At 57.7% G+C, this 19,139-nt stretch overlaps 1 protein-coding gene across 2 annotated transcripts in view; it reads left to right on the top strand.

The window, feature by feature from the left end:
- Positions 1–18,582, top strand: part of GFRA2 (GDNF family receptor alpha 2) — an 86,731-nt gene extending 68,149 nt beyond the window's left edge. For both annotated transcript variants that reach the window (XM_070416542.1, XM_070416541.1), the window contains 5 exons: positions 4,192–4,301; positions 4,797–4,937; positions 6,854–7,026; positions 16,391–16,444; positions 17,305–18,582. In XM_070416542.1, the coding sequence (XP_070272643.1) occupies positions 4,192–4,301; positions 4,797–4,937; positions 6,854–7,026; positions 16,391–16,444; positions 17,305–17,427 (601 nt within the window). In that variant the 3' untranslated portion in view covers positions 17,428–18,582. The remainder of the gene's footprint in view (positions 1–4,191; positions 4,302–4,796; positions 4,938–6,853; positions 7,027–16,390; positions 16,445–17,304) is intronic.
- The last annotated feature ends 557 nt before the right edge of the window (positions 18,583–19,139 follow it).

Genomic DNA, 19,139 nt, shown 5'->3' with positions numbered 1-19,139 from the left:
TGGGCTACAGCTGCACATGAAACAAGCCCGCGGAGGGTTTGTGTTTTGGACAGACCCACCTGCTGCCGCGCTCACTTGGCAGTCTTCACTTGATCTTGGCGAGATGGACTTGGCTTCTGTTCATATTGGTCCTCTTGCTGGCTCTCTGCTTTTCTTGCTTCGTGGTCTGCTTGTCTTTCTCTCTCTCCTGCTTTCTTTGATGCCATCTCCCTCATGGGGGCTGCGAAAGGAAGACATCTGAGAAGCGATGGGGCTGATCTAGGGAGGCCTGTCCTGGCAGGGAGAGCGGAGTCCACGAGACAGGTGACCGAGGGCACCTGCAGGGAGAGTGGCACCTGGCCCGGCAATGGTGCAGCGATCCCAGCTGGCTCGCGTGCATGTGCAAGGACACCATTGCCTTGGGGACGGCACCTACCAGGGCTGGTGTGTGTCGTGGTTGGAGTCGAGTGTGTCGTGGCTTGAAGGAAATTGACACCATGTGCTCTCGTGTTGACAGAGTGCTCCAGCTGCCATGGACTTCAGTGTGTCTTGCGGGGAGGAGAGGACCTGAGCAATCAAAGGCCTCCTGGAGTCTTGGACGGGACAGCCTCCTAAGTGGCCCCATTTGCCACTCTCGCCTGGCAAGGCTGCTTGCCCCCCCCTCCACCCCCTTTCCTCTCGAGTCTGCTGGTCTTGGGCCTGTTCCCCCTCCCTGTGCTCTGGATAGAGCTGTGGCCTGCCGTGAAGGAAGTAGGCCATGGCCTCAGGGGAGCAAGGCAGCCCTTCGTATTGGTTACCCTGGGGCCCAGTGCTTGGTGCCTGGCTTCGGGGGCCTGCTTCCTCCTCCTGTGTCCTCAGTGCGGCAGGGCAAGTGATGTGGGGCAGGAGGACATCGCTCACCTGCTGTCCAGCCGGGCGCCGGGCGCCTGGAGGCGAGGGAGGGTGAGGGAACTGTCTCCCTGTTCACACTACCTTGCATGGGACCCACATCCACCTTGGCAGGGTAACAGGTGTCTTTTTCTTTTATCAGACGCAGGGAAAGCTGCTCCTGGTATGTACTTGCCGGTGGCAGGCACAGTGCTGGGACGAAGCACCGGGTGGAGGGGAGATAAGGGTGATTGATGCCTCTCCTCTGTGCCCACGTCTCTCAGGCCCCTGTGAGGGAGGGAGGCCGGCACGGCTCACCCATTGGGTAACTGGGGACACTGAGCACAGGCCGCATCACGGGCAAGGGATGGGCAGAGCGTGGCCTGGTGACAGACCCTCTCCTCTGCAGCAGCGTGATTGCCCGCCCGTCCTCACGGAGAGGCTGTCTGGGAGGCTCCCTTACCTGCGGGGGGGGCCCTCGGGTCTGCTGAGTGGGCAGTTGCTCCCGTGGGACCTGGCCTGGTGGGCACTCTGCCCAGTCCCCGCTCCCTGGGAATTCCTTTCTGACATTGCAGGGACAGGCGTGCCATCCCCACCCCCAGTCTCTCGGTCATGTGGCAGGGGCTCAGCACGTGTTCAGAGAAAGGACGGGTAGATATCTACCACCGCATCCAGACCCAAGGTGTTTGGATGAAGAAATCAGTAGGGTCTGCCCCTTGGGAACGTGGGTTCCAGTTGGAGAGACCAACAGGGCAACAGCAGTAAATGTCTATACCATTAAGTATTTGCTTGCCTGGTCCAGATGTTGTCTGCAGCTGGAATACAGAGGTGGAGGCGGTCAGAAAGGACTTCACGGGGCAGGATGGCAGGGGGGCACTAGGGAAGCAGCAGGAGGGAGCCGGGCCCTACCTGTGATCAAATGGCATTGGATAGACTCCCGTGTTTTGGCTAAGAGATGGTATTTGGGTGCCTCCTTGGCGGGAAGGAGATGGGAGCCTCCGGCTCTGCTTGTGATCCCTGCAGAGCTGGGTTCTCCTCAGTGCTGGGGCCTCTGGAGGAGACATTTGGCCAAAGCTAACCCCTCTCACCCCCTCATAGCTCCCCGCCTCGTTTGCTGGGTTGTGGGGTGGACAGCTGCTGGTCTTCCATGTGATATGAAGTCCTGTCCTGTGGGGGCTGAGGCTGGGTTGGAAAAGCTGTTTTTCCCTGCTTGGGGGCCGGGTGGGGAGGAGCTAGAGGGCGTATTTATGGGCAGGAGGGAGGTGGAGAGAACCTCGGGTCCCATTCTTTTCCTGCGAAAGACAGAATATGTTTCCAGCGCTGCAGGATGCTGGGTCTGGAAGGACATTGAAGGCTTCTGCGCAGGAGCAGGGGACCTGCCAGCGGGGCACCCGCCCTGTTGAAATCTGGAATGTGGGCCCGGCTCACTGAGCAGCTCGGGACCTTGGGCTTCGCTGAGGCTCGGCTTCCTCCTCTGTACACTGGACCGATCACACACCTGCCTGCCAGATCTCAGATTCTTTGTGAAGGTTCAGGGATAAAGGGTGGCTGTGAACACCTTTTTTATTGTGGTAAATTCTACATAACATAAAAGTTACCATTGTATCCATTTCTCAGTGTCCAGTGTGTGGCACGAAGTGCATTTGCATGGTTGTGCAACCATCACCACCATTCATTTCCAGAGCTTTTTCATTTTCTCAAACTCTAGAAATAGCTTTTAAACCAGGAACTAAGAGCATGTTTTATTCATTTGATAAACAAGGAAACTCAGTCCCCAAGGAGCAAGGACTCACCTGAAGTCCCTGTGATCAAGGGGTACAGCAGACGTGGGAACCCCGGGCCCCACCCCCCTCACTCGCTGCCTCTGCAGAGCTTCCCTCTCCCAGCCTGCACCCCCAGGACCTGGGGCCCCAGGCAAACCCGAATTTGTCCTGTGGTGGGACCCACACAGCCGCCTCTGTGAGGGTGGTGCTTTCAGGCTGTCCTGGTCTGTCGGTCTGTTTCTCTCTCTCCTCCGTCCTCAAATGGGACGGAGTCTGGTGGAGAGCCTGGGGGCTGAATTCAGGGTGATTGTATGAGGAACCTCACCGTGTGGAAAGAGCTGGGATAGGGAGTCAAGGGCTGGGTTCTGGTCCTACTGTGGTGTTCCCACTGAGCATATATCTGTTGAAGTCTTACTGTGTGCCATCATTGGGAACATAGCAGTGAACAAGACCTATTACTCTCGCTTGCAGCTGCTGTGAGACAAATGATACCGGGGACCTCGGGGCAAAGGGCACTGGCCTCTAGGAGGCAGTGATGGGGAGGGGAGGGGAGGCGAGCCCAGCCAGGCTGACGTGACAGCTTGTGTCAGGGCGCTGGGCTAGAAGGAAGAAGGAGCGGGAATCGCTGTGGTGCCCTGGGCTCCATGGGACCCTCCACACTGGGGGACAGATCGGTCAGGCGCCTGCCTCCAGGAGGCTCAGGGCCGAGGGGAGCGCAGGGCCATGTGCACAGTTCAGAAGCGGTGTCACTGGTGCCGACAGAGAGGACTGGGCGATGCAGGGGACGAGGCCGATTCTACTGGGTGGGACCTGGAAGCTGGTGGCTTGGGGCCGGGAGGCTGTGCTCTGGTTCGGTGAAGAAGAGATGGGTGAGAACGCCCTCCGGGTATCTCACCCCAGGGGACTCTTGTTCCTCCCTGGGGCCACTCCTGGGACCTCGCCGCCTCCTGTGAGGCCGCTAGGGCAGGGTTCACATACCTGTTCTGCAGGTGGAAGAGGGATGTGTGGAGGGACCTGGCAGGTCACCGGGAGTGCGGCCAAGCAGGAGATGGCACCAGCTTTCCTGCCTTGGTCCCGGGCATGTTTGGTGCACTTGTTGCAGGTTCCCTGTTGCTCTGACTGAACCATCCATCCGGAGTGGATGTGTCTCAACTGTGTGGCCTCCAGGAGCCCCTTCCTCTAGGACAGCGGTTCTCAACCTGTGGGTCGCGACCCCTTTGGGGGTTGAACGACCCTTTCGCAGGGGTCGCCTAAGACCATCGGAAAACACATATATAATTATATATTGTTTTTGTGATTAATCGCTATGCTTTAATTATGTTCAATTTGTAACAATGAAATTGGGGGTCACCACACCATGAGGAACTGTATTAAAGGGTCGTGGCATTAGGAAGGTTGAGAACCACTGCTCTAGGAGCTCTCAGCCTCGGGCCCCAGGCTCGGTGGCCCTGTGTTCCTCTGCTCCCTCTCCCTGGCTCCCTCCAGCCCAGGAAGCTGGGAGGAAGCCCTATGCCGCAGAGGAGGCCGGAGGGAAGGCAGCCATGCTAATTCGTTCGCTCTACGCGTCTTCTCCCAACACCAGGTCCCGGCTGGCGGACTTCCACGCCAATTGTCACGCCTCCTACCAGACGCTCACTAGCTGTCCAGCCGACAATTATCAGGCGTGTCTGGGCTCCTATGCGGGCATGATTGGTAAGCCACCCCCTCCTGCCCGGGCTCACAGTGACTCCGAGCTGCCCAGCGGGCCGGGGCCGAGGCCCAGCTCCAGCCAGTGGGTGGACACCTGACTCGCCTTTCCTGGTGGCGGTTTCAGCTAGAGCTGCCGTGGGAAACCGAGGCTTAGGGAAGTGGAGTGACGTGCACAGGTTCACCTGTTGGCACTGGGACCCAAGCCCAGGATGTGAGCCCAGTCGCATGAACTCCAGAACACACTCTGCTTACGGGCCATGCCTGGGGTGGCGGCGGGGTGGGGTGGGGGGGCGCATCCCCACGCCCTCTGCCCCCTGCTGACCCCATGGTTCCCTGGAATAGTAACACTCAGAGTTTGGACTATGAGTTAGGATGTATGTGTGTTTGGGGGCAGGTGGGAAGGAGGAAGGCTTCCAAGACTCTTATCTTGGGGTCTGGGGGCCCAGAGAGGAGGTCTCACTGCTCCCCTTCCCTTTGCCTCCCTTTCTCCCTGTCCAGGGTTTGACATGACGCCCAACTACGTGGACTCCAGCCCCACTGGCATCGTGGTGTCCCCCTGGTGCAGCTGTCGGGGGAGTGGGAACATGGAGGAGGAGTGTGAGAAGTTCCTCAGGGACTTCACCGAGAACCCCTGCCTTCGTAAGTTCTGCAGCGCCCCCCCACCACCACGCTCCCCCCCAGAAGCTCCTCCCACCCTCATCCCAAAGGGGCCCTGAGGCTGCCTGAGCCATGCCCTTCCTCCATCGGGACAGCCAGTGACCTGTGGGGCTGCTCCAGCAGGGTGCCACCTGCGGAGACGGTGGCTGGGCTCTCTGAGTCACACCGAGCTGTCGGTGGGCCAGCCTCAGTTTACCACTGAGGCCGTGAGCCTGTGTCACGTCAGGGCTGAAGGGTTCTGGTCTACTATGCTGACAGCTTCAGACAGGTCCTCTGGGACAGCCCCATGGTGAGGCCCTCGGCTGTCTGTCGCTTCCCCCTTTGGGATCGATTTTTAAGGAGCCATTGGAATCAGTGATTTTTTTTTTCAAGTTATCAAACTCCTAATCCAAAGGCTGGAGAACAAGGTGAGCCGCAAGCTCTGTCTGCCTCCATCTCTTCAGACTGACACCTCTGCTACCCACTCCCCCCTGAAGGTCCCTCCCCCTCCCTCCCCTCATTCTTCCTTCTGTCCATCTGTCCATGCTGCCTTTCTGTATGGCCCTGGGAACGCAGAGAAAAAGTCATAGTGCCTGTCATGGGCAGCTTGCAGCCTGACTGAGGTCCGTGTGGTCATAGTCCGGGGGGAACGTGTTGAGGGAAGGTCTGCACAGGGCTCACCCGGAGCCCAGGGTAGGATGCCTGGCTCAGCCTGCGGTAGGGAGCCCCTGGAGGCTCCTCACGGGTGACCCCCTGAGGGACAGGGCCATTGGTCAGCTGGAGCTGCAGTGGGGGCATGCCCGTCCACCTGGGCAGAATGAGTTGTGAGAACCACAGACCACGGAGCCTTGGTACAGAGCATGGGGTTGCCTGGAGTTGTCTGGGCAGGAGGGGAGTCCCCCTCCCAAAGGGGATCCTGTGGTCCCCATGGTGTTGGGGTGGTGGTGTGGGCCACTGGTTCCGGGTCAGATCTGCGTTTCAGAGGTTCACTCTCTGGCCCGGTGTGGAGGGGTGAGGTAGGGATGTGGTGCTGATCAGTGACCCACAGAGGATCCACTCAGAGGGAGGGACAGTGATGGCTGAGGACCTGAGCAGGGTCAGTGAGGGTGGAGGGAGGGAGGGAGGGGAGAGAGCTTTAGGAGGCGGGCTCAAATGGCGGCAAGTGGGTGGTTAGGGAGGCGAACTGGGGAGTTTGGGTAGGGAGAGATGAGACCTTCCAGATTGGAAACACGGGAAAACAGTGTGGACACGGAAGGGAGTGGTGCCTGGTTCACGTGTAGACATGATGAGCTTGAGGACATGGAGGTGGGAATTTCTTTAGGCATTTGGTTAGAGGGTTAAGTCTTGGGGACAGTTTTGTCCAAGAGGTTCCATTAATTTAGTCCTCAGTGAGTTAGTGCTCACTAATGGTGTGGGAGTCGGTGAGGCCACTCAGGGGTGAAGGTGAGTCTGGGGCCCTTGGAATGCCAGTGGTGGGGACCTAGAAGCACCTGAGATGGCAAAGGAGCCTGGGGAACCAGTGCCTGGGGGGCTGGGGTGGCAGAGCTCTGAAGTGGGCGTGTCTGCAGCACCGAATGCCACTGGGAAGAGGGTGCTGGCTGCCCTGGGCGTGGCCCGCTCCTCCCTGCAGGCTTCCCACGCTGGCTCCCAGCACCCACCTCCCCTCTCTGCACGCCTCATCACCTATGTTTCTTTCTATTCTGGTCTCTTGTCTTTTTAATCTCCCTCTTACTATTTTTTTCTCCACATGGGAGACCTCATATCTGAAGGGGAGCTTCAGCACAGTTGAGTCTGGACCAGCTGCACCGTGCCCTCGGCTCTGGGCTGTGACAGGGAACATAGTGGCTGAGATGGCGAGGGGCAGAAGTGATGGAGGTGCCCTTGATTTCTCTGTGTCTACCTGCTCTCTCCCTCCACAGGGAATGCCATCCAGGCCTTTGGCAACGGCACAGATGTGAACCTGTCCCCCAAAAATCCCTCATTCCCAGCCACCCAGGCCCCTAGGGTGGAGAAAACACCTTCTTTGCCAGATGATCTCAGTGACAGCACCAACCTGGGGACCAGCGTCATTACCACCTGCACATCTGTCGAGGTGAGGGGCTTGGGGAATGGAGCCAGGGCGGCCGAGGGCCTGGAGAAGCACCATGCTGTCAGAGGCAGGTGTGGGAAGTTAGCCAACTGGGGTGCACAGGTTCCTCCCTTTGGATCAGGGACCCAGGGCAGGGAGGAATTGGTGGGGCTAGTTGCCCATGCGTTCATTCATGAGGCATTCACCTTGCAAGTAGCCAGTTCCTGCTCGATCACAGGATTGTACCAGGTCACAGGGGGTGCAGGGGAAATGGGGTGGTTACCGTGTATCAGCCATCTGCTCCTCCCCAAGCGTGTGCCAGCAGCTCTCCCGACTTCACTGAATTTCCACACAGAGAGGAGGTTCTTATTTTACAGGACCTGACCCAGAAGGCTCAGGCAACCTGCCCCAGCTATCACAGCTAGTTACAGGTGGCATTAGATTTCACCTACATCTGAGTCCAAGACCCATGATGATCATTTCTTTGTCTGTCTATCGTCTGTTCATCCATCCAACATGGGTTATGTACTCAGAGTTGTCCTTATGTGAGATGCTAGGGAGATGCTGGTGAATGAGTTTGACACGAGCCTGGTTTTATGGTCCTTATTGTGTTGTCCAAGGTCAAACAGTCTAACAACCATTAGATAGGGACTGTGGTCAGGGTCATGACAGGACACAGTGGCACCATCCCCATAGGGCGCCCCACTTAACTTCTCTATGTCTGCTGACCTACCATCATGTCACACTTGTGCTACAGTAGGTTCTTTGCATATTAGGTTGGTTCTAGTCAAAACAACACACACACACAAAACCATGCACACTCACTGACACACACTCCCATACACTCATGCCTACTCACACACACACTTTCACTCTCTCTCTTGCTTCCACTCACACTCACACACAGACACACATACCTGGAACAAAGAGTCCAAAGTAGGACCGAATGCAGAATTCCAGGGGGAGCAGAGGAGGGAGGGAGCAGTGAGGTGGTGGTGGGGTGTCATAGGGGATGTTTCAGGCAGGGGTTGGGATTGGAATGTCCAAGAAGGTGGGTGGGTGTGAAGTGTAGCCATGGTGGGGGGCGTTGGGAGCACAGCCTGAGCACAGGTGTGGGAGGCAAGGGGAACAGACATAGCTGTGTGCAGGGGAGATACCAGTCTGAATGGGCTGGGCTGGTGGGATGAGCAGTGGGTGGGCATTCACTACAGAGTTTCATTCATGAAGATGGGTGAGTTCTGGAGAGCTGGTGCACAGCAGTGGGACTGCCGCTGACGGCTTTAGATGGTGCGCTTGAAATTTGCTAAGAGAATAGATCTTAGACCTTAGTTGTTCTCACACAAGAAAAACCAGGAAAATGGTAAAGGTGTGCAGTGATGGACATGTTGATTGGCTTGTGGTGAATATTTCACAGCCTATATCATGTCATCAGGTGTACAACTTAAATTTACAGGGCGGGGCAAAAGTAGGTTTACAGTTGTGAGTACATAAAACAGTTTATTCTTGTATTATCTATTAATTATTGTATTATTTTCCATACAAACAACTGTAAACCTACTTTTGTCCCACCCTGTATGCAATTTTTGGTGGTCACATATAATCTTAATCAAGCTGGGGGAAAAAAAAACGGTGCCAGGAGGAGGATGTGAGCAGGGACTGGGCCTAGTGGAGCATTAAGTTCCCCGGTGCCCACAGCACCCCAGGGGCCGGGGCCGGGGCCATCTTGGGTGGGAAGCCCACACCCTTCCCTGTCCAGTGGGCTGCCCTGTGTGGTGACAGCTGACCTCCACGTGCCTTCATGCCAGGCTCAGCATGGGCATGCTCCCCTCCATTAGGCCCCGCTCCTGATTCGGGCCGAGCTGCCGTGCCACCGTTGGACGGTTCCTAATTACTCTGAGTGGACTTGAGTGGTGGCCGGCGGGGGCTCTGGGCCTGCTGCACAGGCAGTCGCCAGCTCAATTTCATGCTAGAGTGGCGGGCAGCTCGCCATCAAGGCTGTGCCACCTGTCAGGTGGCCATGCTCAGAGGTGGCCCACATGTCCCTTCAGGCACCATCCGCCTCCATGTGCCGCGCTTCCACCCCTAGCCCATCGGGGCGGGCTCGCCCGTGGAGATGCTGTCTCAGCCAGCGGCTCTTGCTGTGGTTGACCATAAGTGTGGGAAGTTCGAAGCCGTGACGCCTGCCCCACTACAACCTTTTCCCCATTTCACTGTAGAGCAGTGGTTCTCAACCTTCTGGCCCTTTAAATACAGTTCCTCATGGTGTGACCCAACCATAAAATTACTTTCGTTGCTACTTCATCACTGTAATGTTGCTACTGTTATGAATCGTCATGTAAATATCTGATATGCAGGATGGTCTTAGGCGACCCCTGTGAAAGGGTCGTTCGACCGCCAAAGAGGTCGCGACCCACAGGTTGAGAACCGCTGCTGTAGGGTTTGCTGAATCGTGGCCTGGTTTCTTCTCACCCGAGCCTGATTTTCTGCAGCTTCCCCATCTGGGGGCTTGTCTTACCCTTGGTTTGACCCAGATGAGAGGTGATGTACGTGACGGGGCCTGTAAACTGAGGAACACTATAGTGGGTGTGATGAGTCCCGGACGCTGGGCTCCAGAGGCTGCCTGGCAGGGGCCCCAAGGCCTGGCCCCGTGACCCTGCACTCCGGGGGTCTGCTGATTCTGGCCCTCTGGGCAGGACCGCTGAGGACAGCCCCTGGGAGGAAAGGGAGAGAAGCAGGGCCTCAGAGGCTGCCCACCCGTCGTCATCACCCTGGTTTCTTCTCACTGAAGTTGAGGGGAGGGGCTCCTGCTTCTATTTTAATAACAGTCTTTTAAATGAGCACCTACTGTGTGGGAGTGCAGGTGAATACATTCCCTCACTTCGCGGAGGCTGTGGGTGCTTGTCCCTTCCCTAGTCTGTACCCGTCCCTCAGCTCCTGGCTTGGAAGGGCTCCATGGTGGCCAATGTGGGGTCCTTAGGAAAGACAACCACCCATGGCTACAGAAGGGAGTCCCTGGGTGAGGACAGAGACAGGAAGCTGTGGTCGGGGTGAGAGGGACGGGGGAGGCCCTGCACCCCAGACGCCCCCATCCTCCTCCCCATCCATAGACCCGGGCCCTGGGAGAAGCCATAGGGACCCTTCAGTGACCAGGCATGGCAGCCAGTTGGGGACCCCATTTGAATGAGTGGATGTTAGGTCCAGATGGCACTCTGAGATCTCCTTCTTACGGGCAGAAGCCCAGTGAGGACAGTAACTTGTCCCCAGCCCCCCGTCCCCAGTTCCCAGTCTCCGGGCGGTTTCCTTCTGGCTGCGCTGTGCTGCCTGCCCCCTGGGACTCTCCCACAGTGGGGGTTTGCTGTGGGACTAGGGGAACTTAGGTCCTCATGATGGGGCTGCTGAGCAGACGTGAATGTCCAGAGCGGAGCCCAGAGGCCCTGAGCTGGCCTGTGTCTGGGCATCCTGGTTCCGTCTCCAGTCCCTGCCTCCTCATTTCTACTCCTGGCTGTACCCTCACCAGTGGCCCTGCCCAAATAGGAACTTGGGGGAAGCATGGTGGAATTTAATCTGCAGAATGGCCTCTCCCCTCTCCCTTCTGGCCCTGCTACACACACACACACACACACACACACACACACACACACACGTATGAATGTCCCCAGAGCAGGGAACCTGTAGGAGACAGCCCATCTTGTACCCTCATCCAAGGCCCTTGGTTTCTGAAGCCCAGGGAGGTTGTCCCATGGGTTAGGCCTGAAGGCCGGGCAAGCAAGGTGCTGGCTGTGCCTAGCCAGTCCCTCTGAGCAAAGTGCTTCTCCTTCCCTCTCTCCCACCCTCTCTGCCTGGATGTCGCCTCTCGTGTGGTCCCCTGATGCCGCTCAGGCAAAGCTGCCTTCCACTTACGTAGGGCTCCTGCTTTGCCTCATATTGGCCCCTTCACCATGTCTCTGCTCGCTGCTCCCAGGCCAGCATCCCTGGGAGACTGGCCACATCTTGCCCTCGGTGTAGCCTGGATAACGGACACATGGTGCTTGGCATGGACTAGCGCTCTGTAGAGGGAGGGAAAGAACCTGAGTCCCCGATTCATTGTTCTGTTGGAACTGCCTGCTTTCAGTGTAGAAAACAGTCTGTTTGGTCACAGGCAGCTATTTATTCTGTTTCCCGCTCTCACTGAAGCCCTCTGTGTGTCATGAATGTACGGGGTGACATCTTTGTTGAGCATGCAGGAAGACGGTTAGAAGGCCCTTGGTCATATAATGCGCCTGGACCAGGGCGCTTCAGTGTGGATGGGGAAGGCTGGCAGTGGGTGGCGCCTTCCCTGGCCCTGGTTTCTTCCCAGGGTCCTGGCACTCCCGGTTGCTCTGGGCCAGTTTGCAGGGCCCATCAGATCAACTGGAGCCTCACCCTTCCTTGTGCTAAGGGGCCCCAGCAACACAGTCCCCTTTGCTTTCCGTGTATCTACCGGCCAGTTTCTGCTCTTACCCTTGATACAGCCCGTCACATCTGGGGGAATTAGAAATGAGTTTGGAGGGGCTGCCACACCCCCCTCACCACTCACCTGGGCTCAGCAGCCAGCAGCCACCTGCCTCGGGCCCCTCCTCCTCCTGCCTGTTCCCTGGTGGGTCTCTCACTTTGTGCACACGCCCTCGGCCGTCAGAGTGGGACCGAGAGGCCTGCCACGTGTCTGTATGCTATCAGGCACAGTTCCTGATTTATAAATATGGCTTGTTTCAAAGCTTTGGGAGGCTTGCGTGCATTCCTTCTTTTCTTCCCTCCCCCAATTCTCCCTCACAGTCATTCATTTATTCATCCACGTCTGCATTCATGCATTTATTCAACACAAATCCTTCTGCATGTCACTATATCCCAGGCACCAAGGCTGACAAGCTTACTGGGCCAGTACCTAGGTCCCCATAGGGGTGGGATGGACATGCTCAGAAGCTCAGGGGGAGGAAGTGACTGGTGCACCAAGAGGACTGATCCCGTGTGGTGGGATCCAACCTAGTAGCGCCTCATCGTCAAAGCACCACTAGGCCCGGAAGAAAGGGAGACTAACCACATGGAGATGTGGGAGTGGACTGGAGTAGGTGAGGCGCCCAGCAGAGGGGCCAGCGGAGCAAGTCAGGGAGGCAGGACAGCACGGACAGGTTGAGTAGGGGGTGCTGCCTTTGTGGATAAATTGTTTTATTGGATCAACACCGCACCTTGTTTACACATCGCTCTTGTGCACAGGCAGAGCAGAGTGGAGCGCATGGCCGGCAGAGCCTGAAATCGCTGCTGTCTGGCCTTCTGCAGAGAAACGTTTGCCTGCTCTGGAAAGGGAGGGACAGCAGGCGGTGGGCGTGGGCGAGAACAAGGAGTGGGGTGGGCGGGAATGAAGACCAATGAGCAGGTTGAATGGTGAGTGTGGAGAGGCCCTGAAGGCTTTTGAACAGGGGAACTGTGATTTGGGAAGATAGTTGACAGCTGGGGAGATTGGTTGGCAAGGGCGAGACTGAGGGACCTGCTGGAGATCTTGGCGATAGTCAGATAAGAGGGGAGGGGTTGAGCTGCGGGGAGGAGCTGTGAGTTATTGGGGTTGGGTATGCAGCAGGGAGGTGACCAAGGGCACTGAGATTTGGGCGTGGTGCCAGAAATAGAATCAGAGACACAGGAGAGAGCTAGCCGGCTCCATAGATAGACCAGCCGACCCTGGACTTGGTCCTGGCGCCTGGGCCAGACCAGCAAGGCTCTGATGGGACTGCCGGACCCAGCTTGGGAGTGCAGACAGAGGTGGGCAAGGAAGAGGAGGAAGATGATAATTTCCTTCCAACTTTCTCTGGGAGAATTTTCTAGAAGGAAACCATGCCTTTCTGCCATCCTCTCTCCGTGTCTGCGTCCCTTCCCCAGCTCAGGTCCCCCAGTGCCACCCACACAGCCAGTGTTCATGCTTCTGCTGGCACCCACAGTGTGGAAAGCTCTTCCCAGTCGCTGTGTCCCCCTCCATGTCGGAGCCCTGCCTCCCCCTGTCCCAGCAGCCGCCTGTGCCCTTTGGGTGCTGCAGTCATAGACCCTGAGCTGGCCTCCAAGCGATGAGAGGCTCAGAGTAGGCTGGGGCAGGGGCTGGAAGAGCCCACCTGTTGCCCTAGACTCCTCCACTGGAGTCTAAGCAGCAAGATGGGCGTCCAGGTATCCAGGGCAGCCTGGGGTGTGTGGCTGCAGAGGACAGTGTAGCCCGGGGGTCAGGGGACAAGGCAGCCTCCTTCCCCTCCTACTTATTGAGCTGGTGTGGAGGTGGCTGCATGGATGCTTATTTCTCTCACTGGGGTGTGAGTAGGGCTGCGACATTTGTCTTTGGTGCCCATGTGGGAGGGAGCACCAGGAAGGGTTAATGGTCAGGAGGGTGGCCAGGAATTTGTCCCCTGGTGGTTTTTGAATGAGTTAATGGAACTGCTTTTTCTCTGCACCCACAGCTCTCCCATGTGCATCTGCAGAGAAGGCCCACGATGGGTTGCTCTGGGTGCTGCCTTGGGTGCCGGGCTGGGTGAGGGGCCTTGGGTTCGCCTTAGGAGAGGTTACCGCAGCCGTCACCGTCTGCTCTGTGTTCTGGAAGTCACATGCGTCAGTGAGGCACGTCTGCCTCTATTTTATAGATGAGGACAATGAGGCTCCAATAGATGAAGGGACTTGTCTCCAGTCATTGGCTGAAGTAGACTGGAGCCCAGGGCTCTGGCCTCTTAGGCCCTTCCTTCGCTCCTTGGGTCAGGGTCGATCCTGTGGGGGGTGGGCCCCAAGGGTTAGGACCCTTCAGTCTAAACGAACAGGACAAGCATCCGTGCACTAGCTCATGGCACCTGAGGGGAGAGCTTTGGGACAGCCAGGGGCCTGCCTGTCACCTGCATTCAGCTCGGTGTGGCCTCTGCCTGGGTCTGCAGCACTGGGCATCTGTGCAGGAGGACTTCCGGTGAATGCTGGGAAAGGCGCATTCAGATGGGGCTCTAAAGGGGCACGAGACTGTCCTGTCCCCGCTCTTCCCGGAGGTCAGCCCTTTCCTCCCCACGTCCCTGTGGCCCTGCCAGAGGCCACGGCTGCACTGTATCCCCTGGGGCTGGCTTGGGCGGTGTCTGTGCTTCCTCATGGTAACGGGGGTCAGAGGAGAGGGTGAAGGGGTCCCCCTCTGCTGCTTCTCCTCCTGTGTTCCCTCCTCCTCCTCTGTGACCTTCCCCTTCCTGCTGTTCCCTGCCACTTCCCTCTCCTTCCCCCTCCATGCCCTCCTTTGCTTCTTCCTATCACCTTTGCCCCCTCCCCCTTCCTCTCCTCCCCCTGCTCCCTCTCTCCCCCTCTTCTCTGCCCTGTGCTCCTTATCTCTAGGTACTGCTTTCCCCTGTTCTCCCTGCTTCTCCCTTTCTCTGATTTGCCCTCTTCTATCTCTCCCTCCTTTTCCTCTCCCCACCTTTTCCCTCCCTCATTGTTGACAACATGCCTGCCCTCCCCTCTTAAGAGGAGCTTGTCAAGCCCTTCTCACTGGGAACTGAGGAGTCCAGCCACAGGCCAGGCCGCTGCAGTACCCACACCAGGCGGTTCCATGGTGCCTACCCTGGGTGACTCCATGGTGCCCACACCAGGCTTTATCTCCTCAGTCGCTGGGCCCCGATCCTGTCTCCTGGGAACTTCTCTGGGGCTCCCTTGGGTGCAGCCTTCAGGGCCAGCAGTGTCGAGGACCCTGAGCTCCCTGAGAGCGGGCATCTCATCAGATAAAGTTATATGGCCAGGCTAGAGGTCATTGAATTGAGTTATTTTCTCAGGCCTTACTTATTTTTAAGCAGTCGACTATTTTAAAAACAACTTTGTGCACAACTCCAGTATATCAAACAGAACTGAGCTGTGGGTTGAGCTGGGGGTGAGGACCTTGACCTGGCCGTTTGCCCACACAGGCTCTGTGTGTAGTGAGCCCTGTGGTTAGCGCCCGCAGAGGCAGCAGACCTGCCACACCTGGAACAGTGAGGGCAGGAGAGGATGCGGGAGGCACAGTGGGCTGGGTGGCACAGAGCCCAGCAGGCCCCAGGATGCCATGGGGGGAACTAGCAGGGGCTCGGAGTTGCTCAGGGAAGCGGCCAAGTGAAGGTGAAGGTTGAGCAGTCAGACAGGAGGCAGCGGTCTCTGAGGTGGGGCATGCGGGCCACCCTGGCAGTGGCCTCCCACAGCCCTGGCTGGGGCTGCACTGGGTCCAGGCAGTAGAATCCAGTCCTTGGGGCAGAAGGGCCCCAGAGCCCTCGCCCTTTCCCAGGGATGCAGGTTGGTGGCTTGGCTGGGCTGGATCTGGGCACCTGGGTCACTGGTGCTGTGGTCCTGAGCAGGATCCTGCTGGGTCTGGTTTCCCGCCCACTGCACTCATCACCACCCTGGTCACATCTCCACCATTGGCAGTGACTCTGCTCTTGGCCGGACCTCTGTGTGGTAGCTGGGCTTTGTTTAGCTGACCAGATGCCCTGGGTGGTAGATTGCCTGTGATGTCCAAGGGATTTTGATACTTGTGGCCAAGAGCAGTGATTTAGGCATAATTTCTTGGGCTTCCCAGTTGCTTCTGGGGGCCAGAGAGTCCCCACAGGTGCCTTGAGAACCAAGCCATTTGAAGTCAGGATGGAAGCACCATATCCGCCAGCCGGTTCCCGGGGTCACTGTTATGATGATGATAAGAGGACTGTTCGTCAGCACACCCTCTGGTCCTGCATCCAGGCGGTCATGCCGGGGGCACAGAACCCGGAACCATCACCAAGCCAGCTTTCTTTCCATTCCTCACCTTGACCACGGAGCTCCCAGGGGCCATACATCGGTTTAGGTGGAAAGGCTAACCCTTGGCACTGTTGCCAGATGTCCTCCTAACATGCACCAGGGCAGACATAACTAATCAATCACAGTCTCTCTCTTCCTCCTGAACCCAAATGAGGACTCATGGTCTTCAATGAGCTGACTCTCAGATGCTGATTCTGCTCAGTGGCATGCGTGCGTTCACTCATCTGTCCATTCATGCACCTGGTGAGACGTTTACTGAGCTGCTGTCATAGGCCAGACACTGTGCAATGTGAGGGGAGGAGGGCGTGGTCCCTGCCTGTTGTGAGGAGCTGAGTGTGGTGGAGAGTCCTGTGAGTGGCTTCTGACTCTGTTATGCTGGACGTTGGAGAGCGGAGTTAGAACTCTCTCTTCAGGAGCCGACAGGAGCTGGGACCTAGTCGCTGAGATGTCGGAAAGGGGCAGGGTCTTGTGCTGCGTGGGATGGAGCCAGAGCTTTCCCTGTGCCCTGTGCTTCCTGACGCCCACAGCAGATGGCAGGGCCCGGAGGTGGGCCTCATCCGAGTAACAGGACAAGCTCAGCTGTGGTGAGCTGTCCTCACTGGTGCCTTCTCTCCCACAGGAGCAGGGGCTGAAGGCCAATAGCTCCAAAGAGCTGAGCACGTGCTTCACAGAGGTGAGTGGGGCAGAGTACGGTGGTGCAGGGGCCTGGTCACGGGAGGCTGTTTCCAGGTGAGCCTCAGACTCAGGGCCCTCGGATCCTGTTGCGGGCTGGGCCAGCTGAGCTCCTGGCCTGCCTGGGCCTGCTGGGCACACAGACGGGGTGGGGTTGGGGCGGGGGGCGGGTGCAGAGGCTGCAGCCAGAGCCTTGGCTGTCTTGGGAGAGACACTGCCTGCTCTGAACAGGGCCCTCCCAAGCCTTCCTGACCCTTTAAGGCAGGTGTGCAGAGCACCTGTGCGTGCTGGTTCTGTGAACTTGAGGAGACAGAGAGGACACAGCCCCTTCCTCACAGGAGCCCCAGTGCATGGTGGTATCTGACTGTATGATAGTCTGTCTATAACTTACCCGAGAAGAGGCCACGTAAGCTTCCACAGCAGGAGGAGAGCGCAGTCAGAGATATGCAGGGGGTGATCTATGGAGGGGAGGGATTCGGCCACATTTAGGAATAGGAAGAACAGAGCAGCTCTCTCCTCTCCTCAAGAAGGTCCTGGGACCCGGGAGCCCGTTCCCCTTGAGATCGTTATGTCGCCCCTTCTCCCTGGCCTGCGTCAGGCCTTCTTCCTCCCCGGGAAGTGTCAGCCAGGCTGTCCTGGGCACCATGGCACTGCCTTCCCCAGCTCGGGGCTCAGCCCAGCTTCCCGGGAGCCTGGCTCTGCCTCCAAGAGGCGGGGCAAAGGGGAGCCCCCTGGATGGGTGGGAAGGCAGCAGCATGGAGAGTCAGTCCTTTTCTTTGCCTGCGCCCAGCCCTGCTGACTTCTTTGTTTGTTTGTCTTTCCTGTTCTCTTTGCTTCTGTCCCCTTCTGCTGTGGCCTCAGCTCACCACCAACATCATCCCAGGGAGTAACAAGGTGATCAGACCCAACTCAGGCCCCTGCCGAGCCAGCCCGTCAGCCACCTTGACCGCTGTCTCCTTCCTGATGTTGAAGCTGGCCTTGTAGGCTCTGGGCACGGCGTCTGGAGGTTTCCGAAAGCTACGTGGACGAGAGCACCCGCCTGCTGAATGGACACACACACACACACACACACACACACACACACACCTTGCAAAAAATTTCCCTCACCTTGTCTCTGAACCTGTCTGTTCCCAGGTTTCTTCTCTGGAGAAGTTTTCTAAGCCAAACAGACAGTAGGCGGGCAGCCTGAGAGCCTCCTGGGGGGCCCCTGGCAAGGGCACCCCAGCGCAGAGGAGGGCGCGAGGGTCTAGACATGCCCCACACCTTCTCCTGGTGTTTTCCTCTCTGGACCCTGACGAGACCCATATGGCTACAGGACTGTGGCCATGCCTGGTGTGGTCTGAGGCAGGACAGTGGCCACTGCTCTTCTCAAGTTGCCCACTCTGGGGACTTGCTGGGGCTGGCAAGGGACGTCAGGTGGCAGAGCAGTGGGGCTGGCCCCTGGGTCCAACTGGGCACCAGTCGCACCTCCACGAGCTTTGAGAGTGGAGTTTATTTTGCCCTCTCTCTGGGCTGGGCAGGTCTGCTTCTGGCCTGTGGAGGGGTGTGCATGGAGGTCCCCCACTGTGGCACGGGCTGGGCAGCTCCAGGGCCTTGGAGGCTCAGCCCACCTGGGACACCCCCTCAGGAGGAGGGAGCAACACTTGGCCGCAGCTCGGGGCTGCTGCTTCCTCTTGGTGGCAGGAATTTTGAAATAAAAAAGAAATGATTCTTCGGTGGCTCTCTTTGGAGAGGGGGCTGCTGAGAGGAGCAGCGAAGACCACAGTGGACGTCCACCGCCCCACGCTCTGGTCTCTGCAGCTCTCTCCCCACTTCCACCTTATCTTTCCTCATTTCTGAGACATACGGCAACTGTATGTACACAACATGTTTCCCTTCTCAACATATATGTATATACACATCCATATACATATATCGTGTGGTCTCCCCTTTCTTTCCTTTTTTTTTAAGAAACAAAACTATTGAAATAATACCCCAACAGATGAGCGAAATGTATTATTGTAAAGTTTATTTTTTTTATAACATTGTCTATAAAGGGATCGAAGGAGATGGCCTCCCCGTGTCCCGGCCGCCGGGCCGTGGGAGGGGCTCCTGATCGCATTCACGCTGGCCAGGCTCCAATAAATGTCCTCGGAAGCAGCTTGGTTTCTGCCTCACTCCCGTGTGCCTTCTCCCTGCTTGGTTCCTGGCCCAGCCGCACCTTGGCTGCTTTCCTGGGGCTCCTGGGTGGGGCCATCTGTCACGTGTGCTCGGTGTGGGTGACGAAGCTCCGTTAGGAGATGCTTGTATACTTGGTGGGTCTGGGGTCCCACTGTGCTGAGTCTGTCTGGCCACTCACCTGTCTGTCCCACCTCCCCTTCCCGATGAGTGCCAGCGCCCTTCGGCGGTTGGTCCCAACCTGGAAGGGGAGGAATGGCCGTGAGGATGGAGGTGAGGGGACAACTTGTCACACTTAGGGTATGTTTTTGTTTGAAGGCTGCCTGGGCGACCCTGTAGTTGGCCCTGCTCGTCTGCCCGCTGGGACTCCTGGTTTACTTAAGGGTGTGATTGTGAGGCAGGGACCTGGCTTCTTGGGTCCCACCAGGGAAGGAAGACGCTGTGGCCCAGCCCTGCTCCTTGTTTTCTCCACTTACCACCCAGCCTCCACCAGACATGGGCCTGCCATGTTCTCCCGGAGAGACCAGAAGGATGCCTGC

Source organism: Myotis yumanensis, unplaced genomic scaffold (genome assembly GCF_028538775.1).
Source record: "Myotis yumanensis isolate MYYU_CA2020_CCGP unplaced genomic scaffold, mMyoYum1.0.hap1 SCAF_5, whole genome shotgun sequence".
NCBI lineage: Eukaryota > Metazoa > Chordata > Mammalia > Chiroptera > Vespertilionidae > Myotis > Myotis yumanensis.
This window is presented reverse-complemented; position numbering and strand designations above follow the sequence as displayed.